Source organism: Theobroma cacao, chromosome 6 (assembly GCF_000208745.1).
Source record: "Theobroma cacao cultivar B97-61/B2 chromosome 6, Criollo_cocoa_genome_V2, whole genome shotgun sequence".
In the NCBI taxonomy this organism is placed as follows: Eukaryota; Viridiplantae; Streptophyta; class Magnoliopsida; order Malvales; family Malvaceae; genus Theobroma; species Theobroma cacao.
The window spans coordinates 18,996,402-19,020,936 of NC_030855.1; the positions used below are offsets into that span (position 1 = coordinate 18,996,402).

The 24,535-nt window shown below is 36.5% G+C and overlaps 3 protein-coding genes across 4 annotated transcripts; 1 reads left to right on the forward strand and 2 right to left on the reverse strand.

Annotated features, from left to right (window-relative positions):
- On the reverse strand, positions 655–10,714 carry LOC18596102 (dentin sialophosphoprotein). 2 transcript variants are annotated; one of them, XM_007024370.2, is made up of 12 exons: positions 10,115–10,714; positions 8,178–8,404; positions 6,781–6,848; positions 6,176–6,247; positions 5,633–5,940; positions 5,433–5,501; positions 5,264–5,352; positions 2,396–4,621; positions 2,193–2,270; positions 1,975–2,086; positions 1,262–1,312; positions 655–1,161 (listed from the first exon to the last, which is right to left on the reverse strand). In XM_007024370.2, the coding sequence occupies exons 1-12, from the start codon at positions 10,463–10,465 to the stop codon at positions 1,111–1,113; spliced, it is 3,702 nt and encodes a 1,233-aa protein (XP_007024432.2). In that variant the 5' UTR covers positions 10,466–10,714; the 3' UTR covers positions 655–1,110. The 2 variants fall into 2 exon arrangements, with proteins under 2 accessions (XP_007024432.2, XP_007024431.2); XM_007024369.2 differs by having other exon boundaries at positions 5,633–5,991.
- On the forward strand, positions 11,898–19,506 carry LOC18596103 (ubiquitin carboxyl-terminal hydrolase 6). The gene is made up of 18 exons (XM_007024375.2): positions 11,898–12,018; positions 12,884–13,029; positions 13,179–13,214; positions 13,319–13,426; positions 15,097–15,197; positions 15,307–15,433; positions 15,873–15,932; positions 16,020–16,087; positions 16,361–16,411; positions 16,920–17,028; positions 17,436–17,524; positions 17,711–17,780; positions 17,966–18,046; positions 18,132–18,227; positions 18,314–18,362; positions 18,744–18,863; positions 18,960–19,034; positions 19,210–19,506. Exons 1-18 carry the CDS (start codon positions 12,009–12,011, stop codon positions 19,263–19,265), a joined length of 1,452 nt encoding a protein of 483 aa, XP_007024437.2. The 5' UTR covers positions 11,898–12,008; the 3' UTR covers positions 19,266–19,506.
- On the reverse strand, positions 22,242–24,192 carry LOC18596105 (dof zinc finger protein DOF3.1). Its single transcript, XM_007024377.2, has 2 exons — positions 23,900–24,192; positions 22,242–23,692 (listed from the first exon to the last, which is right to left on the reverse strand). Exon 2 carries the CDS (start codon positions 23,374–23,376, stop codon positions 22,615–22,617), a length of 762 nt encoding a protein of 253 aa, XP_007024439.2. The 5' UTR covers positions 23,377–23,692; positions 23,900–24,192; the 3' UTR covers positions 22,242–22,614.

The following is a 24,535-nucleotide window of genomic DNA, read 5'->3' on the forward strand; positions in this document are numbered from 1 at the left end:
GTGCTTGAAATCAAATGAAAGTTAAATTCATTTAATTTGGGAACGTTTAGTAGCGAATTTATTAATGAAATTCATTTAGAATAAATCACAATATTGCTTGGAATTAAAAAGCTTGTACAAAAAGGGCATTCATTATCCAATAACAATCATGCAAGGAAAATTTCAACAGTACCTCCAAGCAGCATAAATGAAGATTAGATTCTGGTTTCCAGACTGGTAATATAATCTGCAACAACAAAGGCCATAAAAGTGAAATGCCGAGGCTATGCTATGGAGAAACTCTTCACCCTGTTCTAAGTGTTAGAAAAGTAAAACGAGAACATAAAAATGTAGTACTGCTGCTCCTTTGTATGTTAACAAGTGGGAATTGCAATCCCATCTGATCTTCCCTTTACTTTGTTCCAAAAATTATAGGGTTAAACTATGAATCTTAACTCTTCAATTAAAGGGATAACACCCAACAGATCAAGCATGGCTTATATAACTATTTATAACCAGAAGCACCAACTTAAAAAGGGGTGATGCTTAAAGTTTCTGTTTTGCGATAGTCGAAAGTGCTATCTTACTTGCTACCATCCTCAAAATGCCTGTCATATGGCATGTTACAGTTACAGCCACAAATACATTTCTACTACCAGACAAGATCCATCTTGATGAAAGGGATAAAAAGTATTATACTCCTATTGAGCTGAAGTCTAAACAATACTTGGGCATCTTTTTTTTTTTTTTCCTTTCTTATTTTTTCAATCATTTGTATACACATTGCAATAAATTGTTGGTTGCAAGCAAAACTAAAGCAAGCTGTAAAAAAAAACTACAAAATTGAGGGCCAAAAGCCAAAATTCTACACATTATACACACACCCAATTTGGGTAGAGCCAACCTTCAATTTTTACCCTCAATGGCCATGGAGTAGAGTGTGACGTAATCGTATCACCTTGAACCATCTATAACCATTTACAAGTGCTCCAATCTTAGAGAAGGAAAGCAACATATCACTGTTGCGCGAATCCCCCAGCAAGGCAATGGAGAAATAGGTATCACTGATTGCAGCTTAGATATGAAAGAAGAGGATCCAATCTGTCGGGAGAAGTTTGGCATAATTCACTATCAATCTATTGAATGTGACTGAGCATACTCATGAAGCCTCTGCTTAAGGTTCTGCAATAAGGGAGAACCTCAGAATTACTAATCATAAGGAAAGGGAAGAGAGGGGAGAGAGAGAGAGAGAGACAGATTAAAATATAGTACTAGCAATCACCTTTAATTCATAATGGAGCACAACAAATATTTTCTTCAGTCTTTTGTGCCTCTGCAAATCAAAACAGCACTTCAGTCAGAACAGAATTCCTACAGGAAAATTTTCAATTTTAAAAGTAAAAGAAGGATAGACATGACTCAAGCAAATACTAGGAGCATTTCTGAAGCCAGGCGATAAGGCATATAACAGTGACAATTTCAACACTCCTTGCATTTCTCAATAATAGAAAATACTGAAATTTTCAGACAAGATCAAAGCAACAGATACCATTCAAGTTCATTAAGACTGTAACCACAAAAGATTCTGCTTGTTATCCAATTATTATTATGCACAAACTTCTTCCAGACAATCACATGAGAAAGTAATTTCGACGCTAGTCAATGATCTTATCCATCACACTGTTCTGCTCATCATCTGAAGATCCTCCTTATATAAGAGAAGATTGCTTGCTTCTCAGCCATTTATCATCTTCTTACTACATTAAATCACAGTATATGAATGTAGGGCCATGTAGGCAGAATTCTAACTTTAAACTGCATTAATATTTAAACTTTATATTACACTGAAATTCAATTTATCAGGCAAATAGAATGATTAGACAAAATCTTGTCAGTCGGTTCCACATCTAGAGACATTCTGCTATCATTAAGAAAAAGGATATATCGTAAAGAAACAAAGGATATATCATAAAGAAACTAGATAGAGAAATATACCATTCCACACTGTTGATAAGACTCCAGCAATAGATTCAAGGTCTTATAATATTTATCCATGTCCCTATCTTTCGAATATTCGAGGTCCTTACCCAGCTTTTCAAAGTCATTCCTATAAGTGAGAGGTTATGCCAAACAGCAGTTCATCAAACAAGTCAGAACACAAATACAAAATGCGGCAAGACCTCATAAATGAGCAAAGCAATTCCAAATAATACCTATAAGTTTGTAGGGTCTTGTCCAAGTCATTGTAAGATTCATATTTTTCACGAAACTCATTCATATATTCTTCATACCTAACATAAAAAACACAAAAAATAGTTAGTTTCAATTAGATGTCACAGTCCTCTAAAATTCAACATGGCCATGATCATTTAAAAGAAACAGTCAAACAGATACATCAACAAATATAACTACTTACTGAGATGAATCCTTGATTGGTCCCCTGTACTCTGGCTCATCTTTTTCATGCTTAGAATAAGGACAACACTCTTCATCAGAAGAAGACCCCCTTTTCCTTCGACCATTAACATTGCCCTCCGCCAAAACTGTATCCTTACGCCCATCAGTCACATCCACCATTTTATTAGATGCAAGTGTTTTACTGTCCTTTATGACCTGGGACACTGATCCTCGTTTTGATTCCTGCGGTTGTGAGGCACTAGCTGGTGCTTTCTTGTGGCTTTCACCATAACCCTCCAGATCAACTCCCAGTTTTGCACCAGTTTCATTCTGTCTGGTTTTACTACTAGTATCTGCCAATTTGTTAGAGTGTGACCCAACTTCTGGACGGTCTACTCTTGAGAGATGTTGCGGCTGAGACTGAACAACCCTAAGATGTGATCTTGTCAAATCTTCAACATGATATTCTGGGGTTCTTCTAAGCCCGCTTAGATTGGGTGGAGATGGCTTTCCTGAATCCCAATTTGTCTTCCCAACAGATTTGCCCCTGCTGAGATCAGGATTAAAGTTCTCTGAGGTGCTTGGTCCACTGCCTGACTGTTTAAAGGAACTTTTTCTCTCAAATTGCTTCTTTATTGGAGTTTCCTCAACCAATGGCTCACGAATCTCGCCTAACTCTAAGTGTGAAAGCTCTCTTTGGAGCATATTGCTTTTCCCATTAACCGGATATCTATCTGCAGTAACCCTGCTGTTATCCTTCGGGGGAGAATTAATGTATGAGCTTGAAATTTGTCCAGCATCCTTGAACTTTCCAACAGTTTCACCAAGTTTCCTGTGATGAAAATCAGAGGGCACAGCATTTTTACCTCCAGCACCACCTTCCTTAGTATTTCTTGGTAACTTTTTGTCCTTCATTAAACCATCCTCATTTTGAGTGTCCCTAGAAGGGTTATCCTTTTGAATGAAATGACCTTCATGCACACTCTTCTCAGAGAACTTACGACCATGTCCTGAGCTCTCAGTATGTTTCATAGGCCTTTCTGCTGCAATAGTAGCCTTTGCCCAAGCACCTTGATCAGAAGGCCTACGACCAGATTGATGAAAATCTGAACTAGATTTTCTTGGAAACACCTGATTGTATCCCTTTTGAGAGCCAAAATCAGCATGTTCTTCTCTGTCACCTTTATTCATCATTTGAACAGAAGAGCTTTGGTAAGGGTCATCTATGGGTCTATTAGGAGAAAAATTACGAATACTCCCAAAAAAATTGGGATCTCTACTCCCAGAAACATGCGGTTGAGACAAGCTTTCTGACTTCAATCTTTTAGTACGTTCAGACTTCTCATCTATGTGCTTCAGATCAGATCCTCTTTTGGATTTAGCTTTGGGTAACCTCTCAGAGTTATCAGATTGCTCATGCCTGACACTATCCTTAACAAGATTTTCTGCATCATCAAACAGATTTCCTATGAAATTTTGACGCTCCTGGAGTTCATCACAATCAGATGAAGAGGGTTTTGCTCCTTCCTCAGGTTTTTCACCCTCTTTTCTAGTACTGACAGCCATTCCAATTTGCTGTTCATCTTCAGGCAAGTCTTTCTCAATGTCGACACCATCTGATCCATGACCTTCAACATCAACAGCATCAGATCCATTACCTTCAATATCAACTGCATCAGATCCATCACCATCTTGATTTTCATCCATCCCATTCTGTAAAGGCCTGTCATGTTCAGTTTGCCATGGTATAGGTGATTGCACCACTCCTGGTTCAGAGGCCTGTAAATCCTGCTTGGTCTCTTTGTAATCATCACTTGTCATTATATCCACATCCTCATCAGACCCTTCCTTGCTGTTGGAAGAAGCATCACTTTCACTGTCACTGCTACTACCGCTCCCACTTCCTGCTGGGCTTCCACTCCTGCTCCTACTCCTACTGCGGCTTCCACTGTCACTTCCACTATCACTGCTGTCACTGTCACTATCACTATCACTTCCACTGTCACTAGCACTATTTGCCTGCCCCTCACTATTGTCAGAAGCTTTTCTGTCACCGCCCAAATCAGGTGAATGTTGTTGGATGTCAATTTGTTCTAACACATTTGATTCTACCCCAAGTTTAGAGTCTAAATGGTTCTGTTCCTCCATTTCACTAACTTTCTCCACTATGCTTGCTACTGGAGCAGGGGTCTGGTCATGGTTTTCTTCAGGAGCTGGAGTCTGATGATGGTTATCTTCAGGTGAACTGCAAAATAAAGACAAACAACATTATGGCATGCTGCATGTGTTTATTGATAACTATGTTAGATTATCATTAAACAGAAAACAACAAGAAGATTAATAATAACCATAGTAACAATTAATTCCAGATAATCAAGAAAAATTTTAATGGCATGAGATTCCACAAATTGTTAAATCTGAAGCTACCTAAACAATGAGTTCCCTAAACGCACAGACTAAATAAAAATAAAAATGGATAATTACATGAAACATTACATTTTGAATTTCATCCATTGAATAGCAGTGCTTGTAAGAGAAAAAGTCATTGTCTCTTTTTAGTAGATCAAAGCTAACCTATCTATATATACAAAACTTAGTTAAAGTCTTTCTTAGCTTCCCTATTAAAATCACGTCCTGAGTTAAAATTGCAGACTCAACATTGACCTCACCTTGAACTTTTAACATTAACTCTCCAATGCTAAGTGAACAATTAGACATGTAGTAATTTCATTGAGGAACCTAAGGAACTTCACCTCAGTCCTCAGTCCTACCTATATATAATAAGAATAGCATCAACTATGAACATGAAAAAAAAAAAAGGCAAGAGAATTCAATTTCAATAAAAATTGATCAAATTAAGCCCATTGGAAATAAGAATGGCAGGTACCTTCCACTTTCAGACGAAGGTTTCTTTAAGCTATCCAACTCCACTCCTGGTTTCAAGAAATATCTACCTGGAGCTTGGAAAGTTGCAATCTGGTGCTCAAAAATAAAGGAAGGCATAAGATCACATACTATTCTTAAAAATAGTTGCATCAAGGATTTCCATTGCTTACTTTTTTTACAATTGTCTCAATCTTTCGGGCCGAGTTTGGAATTGTGTCCCCAACAGCTTTCTCTAAGGCCTGTAGCCATTTCAGAGAGAGAGAGAGAGTAAGAGATAAAATGATCCAAAATGAAAGTGAAGCCAACAACATACACCATCAGCAAAAGAGATACAATTATTTTAAAACTTTCACTTAATCCTTGCCCTTACCTTTAAGCTCATCCCCTTGGGATTCTCCTTCAGTAGAGTAATCAGCAGACTCTGCAAGTCCATTGGCTTAGGTCCAAAGTTTCCTCTGCGCCCAGGCATCTCACGCACTGCACCAGTAGCCCTGGTTGGTATTTCTTTCTCAGAGCTGGAAGCATTTTCTTTGCTCTTCACCTGGGGAGGCATGACATCCTCAATGCCTGAGTGAACCTTGGAGATATTTCCTATTCCAATAGGAGATGCTGCAGCACCAGAGCGCTCAGGTGGAGACGGTATAGGGGAAGTTGAGCGTCCTCCTTTTGCATTAGAAGCTGAAATTAATCCAGATTTATAGCCAGACTTAGGAGGGCCTCCAACAGCCGCTGGTGCATGACACATACATTGCAAAAACTTATTAAGAAACCTAAACAGAAGCAAAAAAAACTGAAACCATTTAAAAGTATAATCTCAACAACTCTTACAGATTGTTACTTTTGGAGAGACCATGCAAAAAACATAAGATAGTTTTCATACTTTAATTAATTAAATGAGATTCAAATGATTTACCTTGAGCCGTCTCAACTTTCCGCTTCTTAAAAGCAGGCTCCTTCTTCTTGAAGTGTGACTTCCACGGACTAGCTGGAAACATAAGAGACATATAACACTGAGATTTAAGCTTTAAAAAGTGATCTTCTTTTATCTTAAATGTTCTCTACCAGCAACTACTTTCCGTGAAAATCATTTTAAATGGGTTTTTTTCTTCCATAATATTTTAGTATGTATCATGCACACGAGTTAGTTTTCCTAAAGCAATTGAAGTCCAAGGCTAGCAATACATATCAGAAGAATAATCGTCAATACTGTGGGAATGTGGGATTGCATGAATGAAAAAGTAGGTTGAAGATGCCATCTTGATTAGCATGGGCATCAAAGCAATTTAATAAGCAGCATATGAGTAGGACCTCAAAAGAAAATTAAATCCACAAATAAAGCACCATAAGGACATATGCGAGGGAAGAGATCTTAAATAGACCTAAGTCCTAGCATACCCTCATCGTAATGCTTCTTACTACATCAGTACCTTTCTACATGTCAGAAAAGGCAAATATAGTGACTACGGGTTATGGAAGTAAAGAGAGGGCACAAACATAACATCACAAATAAAAGCTTACCCTCAGCAGCAGCTAATTGCTTTATTTGATTCTTCATGGAAGGGTTTCCATGGTCTAATACAATAGCTCTGTCATCAATACCAAAAGAAGAAAGGATAAAATCAATAATCATCATTTAACTTAACCTTATTTCCAGAAGTACCCAGCAATATAAGAATGTAGCATCGTATAATATTTACAACACTGAATAACCAGGATGACATAAAATATAAAAGAAAAGCCAGAGTTTCTTCACGAAACATAATCAGATAGAAGAATCCAAAATTTTAATGCTCGGAAACGATAAAAATTGACTAAAATCCAGACTAAGCTTCTTAATCAGAAGGGTTTCTGAAATTGTTTGAGTTGCTGTCTCTGCAATTGTATTGGGAGAGTTATGCACATCTCTTTTCTGAATGTTCATTTTCAGCTCATATCCATTCTGAGTTCTTAAGGAAGCACTATGACATCAGAAATACTGCAAAAGATTCGGTGGTGAGCTTTGGCTATTTTGATGATAGATAAGCAAAGTGAGAAGAATTATTTAGCTGCTATTATATATTGAATCTGAATGAGAGAACAATAGTTTTAGGAGGTGATTTAAAAGATTATATTTAGCAAATTATTATCGATATTGATTTGAGACTAATTTGATTGAGTTACTATAGGTAGATTAAGAACAGTTTATTTATAACTGAAACACGGGAGGTGAGCTTCAATGTGAGAAAGAACCCTTGTAATGGATGAAGCATAATGTTTTAAACAATGGTGATGGATCTCTATCTGAGAATACATGAGGATATGAAAGTGTTCTGAAGAATTCTCAAGGTGATGCAGAGCTTGCTTTCACAGAAATTTGCTTGCCTACAACTGTTCCACAGCATTAATTAGAAGAAATAAAAAAAGACCCAAAGATTGCACTTCTGCATAGCATTTCCCTTATTACTGTTTCTTCATGTTCTCACAATGCTATCAGGATTTGAAGAGAAGGGAGAGATGGCCTTGCAGGGCTAAAAGACTGGTTCAGGAGATAATGAAATTTCAGCAGAGTTTTGATCAATGTATCGGCAAACATGTGTATGGAGAAACCAATTCTCTACCTAATTATTCTGTAGCATTTTGTGGTATTGCATGAGGTGTCCACAAAAAGAAGTTGTCTTTATTTACCCCAAAAAGGGACAGAAAGAACTTGTCTCTTTGACATTTGTCTATTATTTACATGTTATATGTGATAAAAACATTTGTATTTTGATAACCAATTATAGTTGAATATATATATATATATATATATATATATATATATATCTTGATCTAACTCATGCTAACTGGACAGAAGCTGACAAAAAGTAGGTTAAAAGAGAGAAATAAATATGCATGCTTACGTAATGACTACAAGAAAACCATCCTAGCTAACATACTTGCGTGATTTATGTTTGCGCTCAGCTTCCTCTGACCGCATCTTAACATGGTTTGTCATTGACTCATCCAAGACGCGTTGAACATTCAACTTCCGCCAAGCACACCCAGATTCAACAAGCAAACCATTTCCATCTTCACCACTTTGACGTTCTTCATATATATCACATAGATCAACAAATTCCCGTGACCATGTAAACCTAAACTCCTTGCCACCAACATCAATGACCTGCACAAGCGATGACAAATTAGAAACAACATTTGTTGATAATTGGTAGGCCACATTTATGTACATAAGTTCTAAAAAGAACAAATGTTGAAGAGAATTCAATTGGAGCTTCTGTCACCAAATGCCTATCGAATGGTGGGAACAATTATCTATTCCAGAAAAGAATAGAACATCTAATCAAGATTTTTGGAGCAGCAACATCTCAAAACAGAAGACCATAAACTATCAAGCCCTAACCAGTTTTTCTGTATCCCATGCTACAAACTGTCATGCTTAAAAGGCCATCCTTCAATTATGAAAATGTTCTGCATAAATCCACCCAAAAACAAGTAGAAAACCATTGATGCAGTCCATAAAACAGATTGACATAAAAAGGTGCCCCAGAAAAAATGTGCAATCCAAAGAAAATCTAACGCTTCCTGCACAAAATTCTTGTGCCACTGATATGAACAATCTATTTACCATCAAATTGCGCCCATCAAACATACCATGGGAATAATACAACCTTTTGTTTATATACAAGAAATACCAACATTGGCAGATACAGATAGCACCATCATTTTAAACCAGTTGGCCTGGTAAGTTCACTATTTCTGCAATCACATCTCATTTAAGAGGTTATGGTCAGTGAACAATCCTGAAAATTGACTAATCTCCTCCTACTACATGTTAGCATGTTCTCAACCAATAACAAAGTCTGTGTACAAACTCTGCATTTTCATAATTTTACATGCTTTATTGCTGCTCCTACCTTAAGCTCCCCCCCTAGTACATCTTTTACATAAAGACTTAAGAGACATATCATAAGCAAAGGAAGAATCACCAAATTTCAGAAATAAAAGCTAAACCATCATATCATGAAAATTAACTAACAATGAAAGTTTATACAGATTGAATGTAATTGGTGCATAATGTAAATATTTCAGGAGGAAAAGAAGACTAGGCTACGCCCCAATATAGACATGCCAAGGATTACACAAACAAAATAGAAGCCAAATAGACCAAACTCCTTCATGGCCTACTAGAATCAAGAGAAGAACAACCCATTCAAAATCAAAAACCAAGCAAGCCCAGCAGAATTACCCAAAATATCCCAATAAACCACCAAAATATCCATGAAACGCTAAAAACTTAAGCACCAATATAACAAAATCCACAACCTACCCCATAAAGTCGCCCAATTTGAAGCTAAACCAGGTTGAAAAACCCGATCAACCAATTTACATTTCCATAACCAGTCGTAAACTAAGAACTACACAAACATTAACACACAACCTTGACATAGTCACACCCAAAGAAAACCATTGGTAAAACACCAAAATACAGAAAACCCAAAGATAGCCAGTAGAAAATAATCAAGAAATACATAAATTATAAACTAAATTTTATAACAATTCAAACAAGCATTACAAACATTTAAAAAGAAAAAAAGAAAACAAATTTAAGCTAAACCCAGATGAATTCTGATCAAGCAGCATGCTTTCCTACTAGTTTATCCCTATAGACCAACAAAATTCAAAGAATTGAAAGAAACAAAATAATTTAAAAATTAAGCTTAACTCGGATGAATTCCAATCAAGCAGCATCTTTCCCATTAGTTATATCCCTAAAAAGCACAAAATTACAAAACAAATAACAATTTGAAATGAATAGCAATAAAATTTTAAAAAATTATGAAAAACACAGTTAAATTCTCCTTTAAGAACTCACATTTCCACTAGGGTTAGTCGGAATTGAATCAAATTTAATTCTGGCCGTCCCTCCTTGAGCCTCAAGCCGCCTGATCTCCTCCACCAAATCTGGCGCCAACCTTATGATCATAGCGAAAGCCAAAGGATTGTTCCCAGACACAAGGGAAAAGCTCTCTTCCACAGCCGGTGCGGGTCCCAAACCGCCCCCGACCCCGGGGCGGTTACGAGGGGCGGAGCCAAGAGATAGCCTTCCAGCTGGGGCGGCGGGGCGGTGTGGCGGAGGCGGAGGGAACGAAGAGCGGTTCCGAGGGCCTCCGCCCCCACGGCCGCCACCTCCTCCGCGGCCCAGCTTCGAGGAGCCTCCGTACATTGGTTTTGCGCGAGGGGTTTACTAGATTTGTTTCCGTTGCGTTATCGAGACATGGAAAATTTTTTTTCACATGAATATTTATACGTATGCGTTTCCGTATTTGTACGAATATAAATAGAAAGAATGGCGGCGCTTGGCTTTCTTAATGGCGGAAGGCAGGGAGAGAGAAAGAGAGAGAGAGAGACAGGAGCGGAGAAGACTGCTGCGATAGAGGAGGTCAAGGAGGAGCGTGCTTTCTTGCTTTTTCTCTTTTTTCTTTGTCATTGGGAGTTTGTAAAATGTTGGAATTGACAAAATCTCCTATTTTACGCTTACCATTATTTTACAACTATAATTATCATTATCATTATCATTATTATTTTATTTTATAGTAATAATAATAGTATTATTTCTTAATTTGTTAGTGGTAATCATCTCTTTCTTTTAATATATAAAGTTTAAATTTTCCTTTTAAATTTAAATAAAAATAAAGCTGTATATGTTGTTAAAATAAATTAACTTTATTCTAACATCATAAAATGTGTGTTATTGATAGTGAATATATTTGGCATGGCATGAATATATCATGTAAGAACATAATTATTTTTGGCCAAATTAAACATAATTTAACATGAAAAAGAAACTACAATCAAAAAATACTAAAAGATTTTAGTTACATGTATTTAACTTTCATTGAGATTACTTTGTGTTAATAAGTTAATAGATATAATATTTAAAACAAAATCTTTGAATCATTTTAAAAAAATAAATTTTTATTTTTATTATATTTAATTTTTATATTTTTATTTTAAATTAAATAGATTGTTAATAATTGATTAATTATTATTACTTAAAACGTCACTTATCATTTTAGGTCATATGGTGCTAATGTGTCGTACTAATATTTCATAGTAAATAATAATATGATATATTGATATAGTATAATGATATGATTATGTAAAATTAATATCTTCTATGTCACATAAAAAATACGATTGATATTTTAATTAATGATAAAATAATAATTTATTTCAATTTTAATTATAAATTTTTTAAAATTTTATGTCAAATTAAAATAAAAATTTTTTAAAAATGATTAATGTTAGAATTTTCAAACCGTATCCCTTTAAAGTACAATTCATATTTTCAATCTATTTGACTTGCATGACTTTAATTTTAGTGCCATTAATAATTGGAATCCAAATATTAAAAGTCCAACTCATTTGTGAACAAATATGTATTTAAAAAAAAAAAATTGGTATAAGATTTTCATAATAGGACATTATTCTTATCCAATTTTTTTAAACTTTGATCCGTTGACTACCAAAAAAAACCAACCCGAATCAATGGCGATCGGATACGGCCCGAACCAACAAGAACCGGGTTCGGAAATATTTCCCTTTCTTATTTATAAAAAGAAAAATCAAAATATCGAAACAAATATCACAGACTAAAAAATAAAATACTTTCCCTGTTCTTCAAGCCAACAAAAAAAAAAAAAAAAAACTCCGAAAACCCATAGTCTCTCGCTCTTTCGAGGTCGATCCCCAACAGTAATCCAATCATGCTGACAGGTTCTCTAGTCGAAACACTTTGCTGATTATTTCCATTTTCATTCATAGTTAATGTATCGTTTGGATACTACCTGGAAGGGTTTTTCTTTTTTTAAATTTCTGGTTTATTATTATTGTTGATTGATGGAACTGCTAGAACTTTTTATTTTTGGACTTCAATTTGGATTTTTTTCAAATAGGTCTTCTTGGATTTCGGATTTTTTTATCTGGGTTTTTTGGGATTCGATTCTGTCGTCCCGTGTTTGCTCCTTTATGTGATTCTTGAGGTCGTATTTTTTTTTTTGGTGTTTTGTGGTTATACTAGCTGTTAAAGAACTACGCTAATGTGATTGTCTGTTGTCTCAGCGTTTAATTTTGACGGGTGTAATGGTCACTTTTCTTTTTACAATTAAGTGTAGGTAGTGGAAGTAAATTATTGAGTATTCAGATATTTAATTAAAGCAATTGATTAAGGCTTCTATATTGCATCAGAAAAAATTGAACTTTATATGCACTTGAACTTTGCAGATCCATCTAACATTTGAGAAGATTCAATTTTTTAATGCTATGACCTAAGTTTTGCTTATAGGACTGAGTTTTGACTGTAAAAATAGTAACGAGTTGTAAAATGTATGAGGCAACTAGATAGACAATTTATTCACTATAAAAAAAAAGGTGAAACTATGAATGAAATTCAAAATTTCAAGTTTTATGTTGCATATTTTGGGGAAGGGTTTGATTGATGGTTAGTTAGAGAAGGAATCAGGTACCAGTGTTGAGGCTTGATCCATTCCATAGTGCCCTTTTTTTCTCCTGAGGGTTAAGGCATTTGTATTTGATATTATAATGATTTTTAACTCTTAATAATCCTCTTTGAATGTTGTAGTGAGTGTGAAATGGCAAAAGGAAGTCTTTAAGGCTGTGGAAATTGACACGAGTCAGCCTCCATATGTTTTCAAGTGCCAGTTGTTTGATCTAACTGGAGTACCCCCTGAAAGGCAGAAGATTATGGTTAAAGGTGGCTTACTGAAGGTACTTGATAGCTTTGTATAAAATAGCTAGCAAAATTGCTTGATAAAGTACTTTAACTGTTTAGTGCAAAGATTAGAGATACTAACCCGCTATTTGTCAACTTATGGTTCTCTAATGTGCCTACTTTGCTTTTTCTTTGGACAATGTAGGATGATGCAGATTGGTCTACAGTTGGGGTGAAACAGGTGAACGATCTTCATAGCACTTACTTATTTTTTCCCTCCATCCCATGCTTCTGCACATTTATCTGATAAGCATGCTGTGTCTTGTGTCGTAATGTTTTTTCCAGGGTCAAAAATTGATGATGGTGGGAACTGCTGATGAGATTGTTAAGGCCCCAGAAAAGGGCCCTGTTTTTATGGAAGATCTTCCAGAAGAAGAACAAGTGGTGTCTTTGGTAAGAGCCAATTTCACTCTCTGTTTTCTACTATCATTTTCATATTCTTCTTTGTCTCCTTTAACTGTAAAATATGTTCCTGCACTGTAATTATATGAAGAATACAATATGGTATTATTGTAGTATGTCATTTGATTTCATTGTATGTCTAGCTTTTGTCAAATAGTTAGTTACTTGTGATTTACACACTATTCAAGTGTTTGGTACTTTCCTTTGATCTCATTGAATATGAAGAAGAGCCAAAAATCACTGAGGTTGTTGGTTGACATGTATTTTTCAAAGAAGTGAAATTAATTATAGAGCCTTTGCAAGATGTACCACAAAACTTAGATGAAATCGTTCTCTACATGTTACAAGCTTCGCTTGCTTACCCTTCTGGAAAATATGGAAACAGAGGAACCTTTTTCTTTGACATCAACCAGAGAACACTGGATTGGAGCTTAAATCTTAAATTTCAGTCTGAAAGGTTTAAATTGAAACAATCAGATCCTAGTTGAAGAGCTCTTGAAGCCTAAGCTATCAAATTGACTTGGGTTCAACAAAACATCAATAGAGTCGATGTTAGCCTTCACTGTGCTGCTGCATGTTCGCCGCAACTCCTGCAGCAGGTTTTTTGTATTCCTCCAAATCTTTCTTGTATGCTTCCATGGCTTCAGCTGCTTTGGCATTCCAAATATTCTTCTCTTTCTCACTAAGTTCCTTATATTTCCCTGAAATCAGTGCATTAAGAGTAGCATTGTTCTTTCCTGGTCACTCTTGCATCAGAGTTTTCCTTGCTTCCTTACTGAACAAAAGATATGAAGAAGCAGGCTTCTTGTGCCTGTTAAAGTCAGAGCTCTGCTGCTGCTTCTTCTGGCATCTCTCTTTGTTCTTTTTAATAATATTCTCTGCCTTCTCTTTCTTCTTAAGCAGTTAAAGAGCTTCTTGTTTTTGAATTTTCATCATCTCCTCCTCTTCCTCCTTTATTGCTATCTCTTTGTTCTTCAGTCATGTTCTTCCATTCTTTGCCAGCGATTTTTGCAACCGCCAAGATGTTCTTGTTCTCTGCTAGAAGACCTGCTCTTCTCTTATCGGAGAACAAGAAAATTGCTGACCTTGGTTGCTTTGGCTTCAACGGATCCCTTTCTTTCTTGGTCGTCTTGGTCTCCTCTGCTTCCTGTCTGAACTGCAAGTACTGTTCAAGTAACTCCATTGCAGTCTTCTGCTTATGCTCATCTTCCAAGAGCTTCATGGCTTCACTCTTGTGCTTCTCTTTTGCAATCACCTGCCAATAGGCTACCTATCTGTAAATATGCTCATCTTCCTCATATGATAAATGTTTTATGGATTTGACTGTTTTTGTATTAACGAATGGTTGCATATTAGCTAACTATTCTTAATCTGATATTGGACTCAGTTGAGTTTCAGTTGTTTAACCTGAGTTTATTCAGAGCAATTCCTTGTATCTTTTTGGGGTGTTATGTGTCAGTGAGAGAGGGAATTGACAAGAGGCCGTAACTTGATTGTTTTTTTTGTTTAGTTTTAATTTTCCTTTATCTCTTGTTGATACAATTTACAATCAACTCAAGTCCTAATCTATGTTTTGGGTTCATTCTTAGTCTTTGTAATTTGTTCCTTTTCCTTAGCCTTGCAACTTTGGTCTCTTACCTAGTTCATTTTTGTATATTCAGGGTCATAGTGCTGGGCTATTTAACCTGGGAAATACCTGCTACATGAATTCCACAGTACAATGCCTGCACTCTGTTCCAGAGTTGAAGTCTGCTTTAGTAAAGTAAGTTTTTCTTCTGTACCTAAAAATAAATTATGTGAGAATCTGGCACTATACTTTCATGTTTTTCATATGATGCGGATATAATGTACACTGTCTTAATTGTGATCAGGTATTCACATTCAGGAAGAAGCAACGATTTGGATCAGACTTCTCATATGTTGACAGTTGCAACTCGTGATTTATTTAGTGAACTTGATAAAAGTGTCAAGCCAGTTGCGCCTATGCAATTTTGGATGGTATGTTTTCTTTGTTTCTTGTCACACATATTCGCATCTCCATGTTCTCTCTGATCTGTGAAGTTCATAGGATATCACTCAATGGAAGAAATAGATCTGCTAGAATTTAGGTGAAATTATAGTATGTAGCATGTGGCGAGTTTGTCTTAGGTTGTGCTCTTCTATTTTTTATATTTACATTAGGCAAAAGTTCATGGAAATGGTGTAATACTGTGCCTTGTCAAACATTATTTTGCTGATTTTGTAGAACTCTTTTTTCCAAGCAGTCTACTCTTTTAGTGCTGGAGCTCCATGTAAATATTTTTTGTGCTGTTGTCAACAGAGTTGTTGCTTTGTTCTTTATAGTTGATTAAAAGCTTCTGTTATTTTGGTTTTTTGTTGCTAAACTTAGTTTAATGAATTTTGGAGAACTCATTGTTTATATGTATTGTGGTTGTAGGTATTGCGTAAAAAGTATCCTCAATTTGGCCAGTTGCATAATGGTGTATTCATGCAGCAGGTGTTTAATTCTTGATCTACTGTACATAATACTCTTCCTGTTTTAGATTTGTTTATGTGCTGATATGTAACTTGGAATTTTATATAGGATGCTGAAGAATGTTGGACACAACTATTATACACCCTTTCTCAGTCACTTCGATCACCAGGTTCCAGGTAGTTTTCTTGTTCTTTGTCATTTAGATCTGTAAGCTTTGCTTACCGGCATAAGTTTGAGCAATATCCATGGCGCTCTTGATAATTGAAAGTTTCACACACATCTCACTTTAAACCATTCATTTTATCAAACATTTTCAGCAAAATTAGGGTTTTTTATTTTGAGCAGTTATGTCTTGCATAGTTCTTTTGGTACTACAGTGTTTTACTAGCATGTACCTCTACACTTATTTAGAAGAATAATACTATTCTCTCTCCTTTTTTTTTTTGCAGTGAAAATCTTGATACTGTAAAGGACCTTTTTGGTATTGAACTTGCAAGCAGGTAGATATCTACAGATTTGGTCATTGGTCCATATTATTATTTAAAGATAATAGTAGCAAGTTAGACGGTTTATATATGCCATGTTCTGTAACTTTTGGATAATTGTTGCTGCTATTCAAACTCCAACTGCAGCTGTCCGCGTTAGAAATAAAGATAAAAGTAAACCATCAGTATACTAACTGGGGAAAAGATAAACAAGATCAGACTTCAAATAGTTTAGACAAGCAAACCAGAACATCCCTTGTCTTCTCATGCCTGCATCGAAGTAGTTTATGTAGTTTCTACAGTTCAAAGGACATGAATTTTCTGTTCTTTCTTTGCTTTATGTTATTTTTGAGATAATTATCTACCCAATATCTAGCTGACTGGTTCACATGCCCCAAGTTTATGTATTACCTAGCAATGCATTGTACAACTTGCTGCCTTTCATATAATTTTGTTTCTCTTTATCTAAAGGGTTCTTGATAATTTAGCCTTCTTTTATTATCCAACCATGTTTGATTGCTAGGATACATTGCCAAGAGAGCGGTGAAGAAAGCTCTGAAACAGAATCAGTTTACTCACTAAAATGCCATATTTCACAAGAGGTGAACCATTTGCATGAAGGTCTAAAGCATGTAAGTTTTACCAGCAATCAACTATATATGAATAAAGTACATCCATTCCTGTGTGCAATTGATTTCTTTTGATAGTCTTGTAACTTTGTGCCTGAATGAAAAAGATTTGAGTTTGGGGCAGTTACTGGGTTCAGAGCCCTGCTGCCACTGATTGCACTTCTGATGGGCTTTAATTTATCCAAATTCATTTAAGAAATGGAATAACAAATTTAATATATTGGAGTTAATTTAATCTTTTTTTCTTTGATGAGTGGTTTATCCTAGCCACTCTGCCTTGCACATGCTATTACAAACTATGTTAATGTCTATTACTGTTCATCCTTTTCTATTTTCATCAGTAATCCAATGATGCATCTTCTTCTTAATCCTTTGACAGTTGACATGAATAAGAAGGTTTTTATATGTAGGGTTTGAAATCAGAATTGGAAAAGGCTTCTCCTGCCCTGGGGCGTAGTGCAATTTACTTGAAAGAGTCTCGAATAAATGGCTTGCCAAGGTAACCGATGGCTTCTTTACATCATCTATATATAATGTACGGTAGTCTGCTCAATGTAACGTCAGATTTCTTTCTGATGTCCATTTGCTATTTTCATGCTTCATACTGTCCTCATGTTTTCTTGGAACAGAAGAACTTTCTGGTAACTTTTTTTTTTTTTTTGGTTTTTTGGGTGAATTCTGACAGGTATTTGACTATTCAGTTTGTCCGGTTTTTCTGGAAGAGGGAGTCAAATCAAAAGGCTAAGATATTGCGTGTATGCAAATTTTATTTTGACTTGGCACATGATTAGATTTTTTATATGTTTTCATGAACATCATATATATATATAACCATCAAGAGATGACTTAGTAAAGGCACATAAAAAATTGAGACCCTTCTGTCTGTTTATTGAACTGTGTTGTGACTTTTAAATGACATGATATGTGTTTCCCTTTTCAGAAAGTGGATTATCCACTGGAGTTGGATGTTTATGATCTGTGTTCAGACGAACTTCGCAAACAATTGGAAGGCCCTCGCCAGGTAGCCATTTTGCCTTATTTTGATGAATAATTAGATTTCAGTTTGCAATGCATTGATCAAGTTTTTCTTGATATGCAAATTTTAGATTCTGAGGGATGAGGAAGGTAAAAAGCTTGGTTTGAAAGCTAATGAGAAGAGCTCTGGCACTAAAGATGATGATGTCAAGATGACTGATGCAGAGGTGACTAGATGATTTAGTTACAAGTGCAGACATGAAATTGCAATCCTGAGTACTTGTGTTTGATACAGTTTGTTTAATGCATGCAGGGATCATCAAATGCAAGTGGAGAATCATCTGCAACTACACCTCAAGAAGGTGAAATCCCTCGATGCCTGAAATCTCTTGTCACTCTAAACTGGTTACCAGTACTTCTATGCAGTTTATTCTCTAGATATGTATCATTTAGGGGTTGCATGTAAGGAGCCATGGTTTTCCTCTTTTAAATAAATGAATATCTGACGAATAAAATCTAAAGTTTTTGAAGCCCATTATACATGGATGAATTTCCTAGCATGAGACTGTATTAAGCTGCTATGTTTAAATAATTTCTAATTCCTCATGGTGAGCTCCTGAATAACATGATTAGACTCAAATTGTACACCATAGTTCTCTGTGAAGTTGCAATTATATTCCTCAAGTAATATATGGGATACTTTACACTCTTCACAGATTGATTTCTCACTTCGTCTTTTACAGGGGTTCTCTCTGACAAGGAATCACGTTTGACTGGGATTTATGATTTGGTTGCTGTGCTCACCCACAAAGGTCGAAGTGCTGATTCAGGGCATTACGTTGCTTGGGTCAAGCAAGAAAGTGGTCAGTTCCCTGGAATAGTTCGTTCAGGACTTTATATCTATGCCATGTGGTTTACGTATTATTATTGTAATAATTAATAATTGTCACTAATTACAGGGAAATGGATTGAGTTTGATGATGATAACCCTATTCCTCAGCGGGAGGAAGACATTGTTAAACTGTCTGGAGGAGGTAATCTTCAACCTGACCTTTATGAAATTCTAACGCATCTTGTTCTGTCACTCATAAGCTGGTCTATACAAACAAACTCTAATAATAGTAATGTTTTGAACAGACAATTCATCTCATTGATTTACTGCTTACAATTAACATGCACATTCACTGACCCCTTTATTTTTGGTTGTAGGTGATTGGCACATGGCATACATCTGCATGTACAAGGCTCGAACCATAGCGATGTAATATTGTTTTGATATGTGGTGTACTTTGATTTATTTTTACATTAAACGGGAACCACCGTCGTATATTGAGAATTGTGAAATGTCCAAATAGATTTTTGCAGAATTGTGTTGTACTTATATACATTGTCATCCATGCAGTTTCTAGGGTGTGCTTTTAAATTTATTGAATTTTAAATAATATGATGGTATTTATTTGGATATCATTTTGATCAAGAGTGTCAAAATTTACAAGAGAAGCTTAATCTTGGGTCTCCACAATTATTTGTGATTTGCCATAATTTCTATTCAAATATCCATTTATCAATATCACTGCTTGTATGATTCGTGCTGTATGCAATTCTATTTTTGCCGATAAAAAACCGACTTTTGAACCATAGCCATGTATTTTTCTTATGTGCCATAAATGGTTGAGAGTTTGATGATGATTGTAATTAAGTATTGACATGAAATTAATCATTGACATTGACTGACTAGTATTGAATTGAATTGAATTGAATTGAACTGAACTGAGACCTAACATACTTGCCATTGCTGAATTTTCTCTTAGAATTTTATGAGCTTATTGCTTGAACTCGATTTGATAAGTTGTTTACAAATTCTAATGGCATAATTGTTAAAGTACTCCACATAATAAGCTGGGGAAATCAACAGTGACAGATGTGTTTCGAGTCCGTTGACGACTGGATGGAATTGGGTGCCAAAATTAGGAATGAGTCCAAGTGGCAATAAGCAATAGTTGAAGGCTTAAAGAGGAAGCAAAAGCCCTGTGCTAGTTGGATGTGACGTGACGGCCAGGGCCCGGGGCAGGGAGCTCTTTCACTTCAATCTTAAACCGACAATTTTGTTTCAACGGCAGCGTTGCTGTACAGTGTGGTGACGAGCCTGAGTGGTGAATCACGGCACCCCATTTGGTCTTCCATGATGCTGACTGCATTAATTGCGGGGAAGGAAGCAAAGTCATATCTCTTACTTTTGGACGTCGGTGCCCAAATAACAGTACAAAAACCCTCCGTGGCCACCGAGCCACACATTCACCGTTCCATTCTTTTTCGTAAAATCTGCACTACACAGTGCAGATTCACCGTTCAAATAAGATCTGCACTACACATGTACGGTTTTATTCCGTAAAGTTGGAAAAACTTTTCTCAAAAAAATGTTTTAAGTCCCAAGGAAGTATAATCACATTTTTCAACAAAAATATTTTTGACATTTATTCAGACAATTAAAAAACACATAAAATTTTATACATAATAAATTATTTTTCGATTATCGAACGAGGTTTAAGCTTACGAGAATGACATAATCAGATTCAATCTCCACCTTTATTAGCATTGACCAAACAAAAATCGCAACTGTATCTTTGATTGAGGATTAATAATATCAATCCCATTCCTGCCCTTTGAAGGTGCATCAAGTAGGATTCCAAGTTAGCCAACTGCTACCAATGCATGGAGGACCAGCACAAAAGTATGATCCAGTTTCTTGCCTTCCATGGGAATTATGCGACTCGTTGAAAATTTGAATTCAGCCATTGATCTGAGTTTTCCCCATGAGGGGTCCACCTCAACAATATAATGTATATGTTCCTTGTGGGCCTAATTTCTCCAGTTTCGGCCGAAAAGGATTAGGGGAGCCCTGTACATGTGGTTGGTTGCAGATGACATTGCTAAACCAAAGGGGTGGTCCAATTCTCAAACGCATTATAGTGGGTGGCCCATGAGGCAGAGAGAGAGCAGCAGCAGCAGCATTTGATGATTCAACTCCTCTAGTTGAAAAATCAGCACATCAATTAGTCACACATGGATTGATTCTTCCAAACCTACCACTTCCTCTTAGATTGTAGCTATTAGGCAATCCTTGCCAAATTAGGACCCTGCCTGCTTTGCAAATCTGCTTTCAACCTTGAACGCCCCTAGTCACCTAGCACTACAACCCATGTGTTTCCGTATCATGTTACTCTACAAACACAACATGAAACGAGAGGAGAGGGAATTGTGCTTGTCCACACCTCACAAATTCCTATAATTGTAATTTTACCTCTTCTAGGGTAAACAAACCAACAATCTGATCGCTTGTGTAAAATATCATTCGAAAAATGCTTATAAAGAAGGTTCGATTGCAAGTACTTGATGGTTTCTCCTTTCTTCACGAGCAAGATTGTTATGATTATGCTTATACCGAATGATTCTCTCTTCAACCTTTTGCACAGTATCACTTTACTTATGAAAGAAGCACCAAATTTTAGTCACCTTCAAAACAGTGGCTCAGCAGTTTTTCAAAGTTGTGATTCAGAGGGGAAACACGATGGAGTATTCCAGGCGTGTTACTCTCATGAAAAAATAATACCAGCTCTTTAATACATGCAGCAATGATTAACACGTGTTAGTGTTAATGGGCACCATTCACTGTACTTTGTAGAAAGCCTTGGAAAACCCTTCACCTGTTCGTAAGGTTTGATATGACGTTAATTTCAAAAATGTTAAGACGTCATTCCAAAGTCAAACTAAAGAGCCTAGGGAGATAGGCTAAGGCACAGGTACTCCTCAACCTATAACACTAACATCAAAATTGACATTATCAGATCCAATTTACTTGTTTACCTTGTAAGATTAAAAAAAAAAAAAATCCATTGCATGCTCTCCACACAAGCTGAGATATAAGAAAACTAAAAATAGGAAAAATGATTAATCAAAATAAACAAATGTTGCAAAAGGAAGAGGGGAACATCGAAAGAACAAACAATATCGAAAGTGAAGGGGGAGAGATTAATTTTGTCTAGCTCTTGAAAGACAAAAAGGTTTTAAACAACTGGAGGTCGGAACTATGGAGCATGGATTTGCCTTTCCCATATGGTCTCCCACTCCACCATATTCATAAACAACCAAAAGGGTGTCGAATCCTTTGCACCCATGAATGGCATACTATCTAACAAAGATATAACAAGGGGGGAAAGCCCTTTTGGGATTAAGACCACACCTCAAATAAATAGGGAAATACCCTTTTCTTTTCTTCTATTATCATTCATAAAACTCATACAAACACACCACAAGAGAAAAAGAAAAATGAAAATGAAAAACTCAATATATATAGAGAGAGAGAGAGAGAGAAGAATGCTACTTGTAGCATTAAGTCTTCGCGGCATTGTCATCTCCTATAATACTTATCATCCAGCTAAACCATAAGATATCCCTCGTAGTATCATTAGATACTACAAAACCAAGCAATTATCTTCACAACCTTAGCTTTAATTACCATGACAAGCACAATTAAACAAAGGGAAAGTGGGGAAAGATTTTTTTAAAAAAATATTATAAGGGAAAAAAACATATATATGTTTTTCTATTTCTACTCTACTGAAAACTTGAACCTGGAGTGTAAATAGCAAGATCAGGCCACCCATTGCTACCGCCAGTCCAACAACTTGTATCCCCACCACCCTGCACACCCAAATAACTCTCCCCGTTATTATTGCTCTCACCCAGTCCCGGATCCCGACTCGGACCCTGATTCATCCCAAGACCTGAATCCAAATTCCCCACAAATTCACCCATTTGCACCGTTTTCAAACCCGGCCCATTTGGATTCAGCCCTTCTAGAAGGTTTCCAAACTGCCCACTCGACGACAACAGCGAGCTAAAGCTCCCACCGATATCCATCATCTTCCTATCTTGATGATCAACCGACAAGACATACATCCGGGTCGGGTCGCCCTCCGAACCCGAATTACGAACTCCCGAGTTCAAGACGACTTGCTGGGGAATCGTCGATGATGATGTCGGCGGCGGGGAAGGGTCAGGGAGTTTTGGGTTTCGGCTCGGGTCAGGAGCGGGGTTGGGCTGGCGTTTGGGGTTGTTGGTGGAGGAGGAGGACGATGATGAGGATGAGCGTTTGGTGTTCTTGCGGGTGCCGCCACCGATGGGGATGTTACGGAGGGCGCCTCCTTTGGTCCAGTAACGGCGGCAGTTCTTGCAGAAATGGCGGGGCTGAGACAAGTTGTAGTTGTTGTAGTAACAGAATTTAGTGTTGGTAGAGTCACAGCGCGGGCATTTTAGCTGCTCTTGCTCTGGAAAAGCCGGAGCTTTCATTTGTTGAAAACCCGTCGGGTCTTGCATTCTTAATTAAGTCCGGTGACCACACAAGGAGTAAAAAGGATTACCTTTTGGGATGTTGAGGATCAAGAAGACTTGAATTTTCAAGCTAAAAAGGATCACTTTTTGATTGAATTTTGATGAGAAAGTTTTGTTTCTTCACCGAGAATTGGGTTGAGCTTGTGAGATTGACTGCTGAGAATGGAGTTGTAAAAGGCGGCAAGGAAGAAACTTGGAGTTTGAGCCTTGAGGATCCGAAGATGGTGTCTTTGTTTCAAGAATTTGAAAAGCTGTAAACCTTTGAAGCTTGTGAAGCGGCGAAAAGGCCAAGGTAGTGAAACTGAAAACAAGACAAAAAGAAATGATGCTTTGTTTTAGACCAATATCTTGGGATTCATAAACACTGGGAGATAATCAAACACATGCATCCTTTTACAAAAAGCAGAACATTCGAGCTTCATCAAAAGTAGAGACCCAGAAACCCAAGCCAGAAGAAAACACTAGTCGGCTTTCAACCTGATCAGTTTTGAATGAAGGAAATACTTACCACTCTAATTTGTCAAAGTTGGTCTTACTTTCATAACTTAGGGATTCAAGGATTGAAAGATGTAGAAAGAAAGAAACAAACAAGGCAGATATTTGGGTGTGGAAAATCCTGGAAGAGGATGATATATCTATGACTATGGGCGTCTCTCCGCGTGAGAGTGACCACCAGACTTCAAATAGAGAGAGACCAGACACTGCTCTCTCTCTCTCTCTGGGTGTGTTGGGATTTGGGATTGGCTCAAGCCTTTCTGGACAGACCCACAAAAGCTTCCACTAATCTAGTAATGAATTAAAATGTAATCCAAAGTTTTCTTATTCAAAAATATTTCTGAACAGCGCCCTCGTTATTCTTTTGCCCAGATCCTTTTGGAAAGGCTGCTAAGTGATGTTGTTTTACATTGGTGTTCATTGACCCTTTTTTTCTTCTTTTACAAATATTTTATTGGTTGGAGAGACAGCAGATGTCAACTGGAATGATTAACTGTTTTCACTAATCTTAAAAATATGATTAATTTGGCAATGAGCTTGTTTAGTCAATAAGAATGAATTATTTATTACTCCTTTTTTTTGTTTTGTTTCATGTAACGATTGAATTACGTAGATTCCACTCAATCCTAGCATATGATATTTTAGCAAA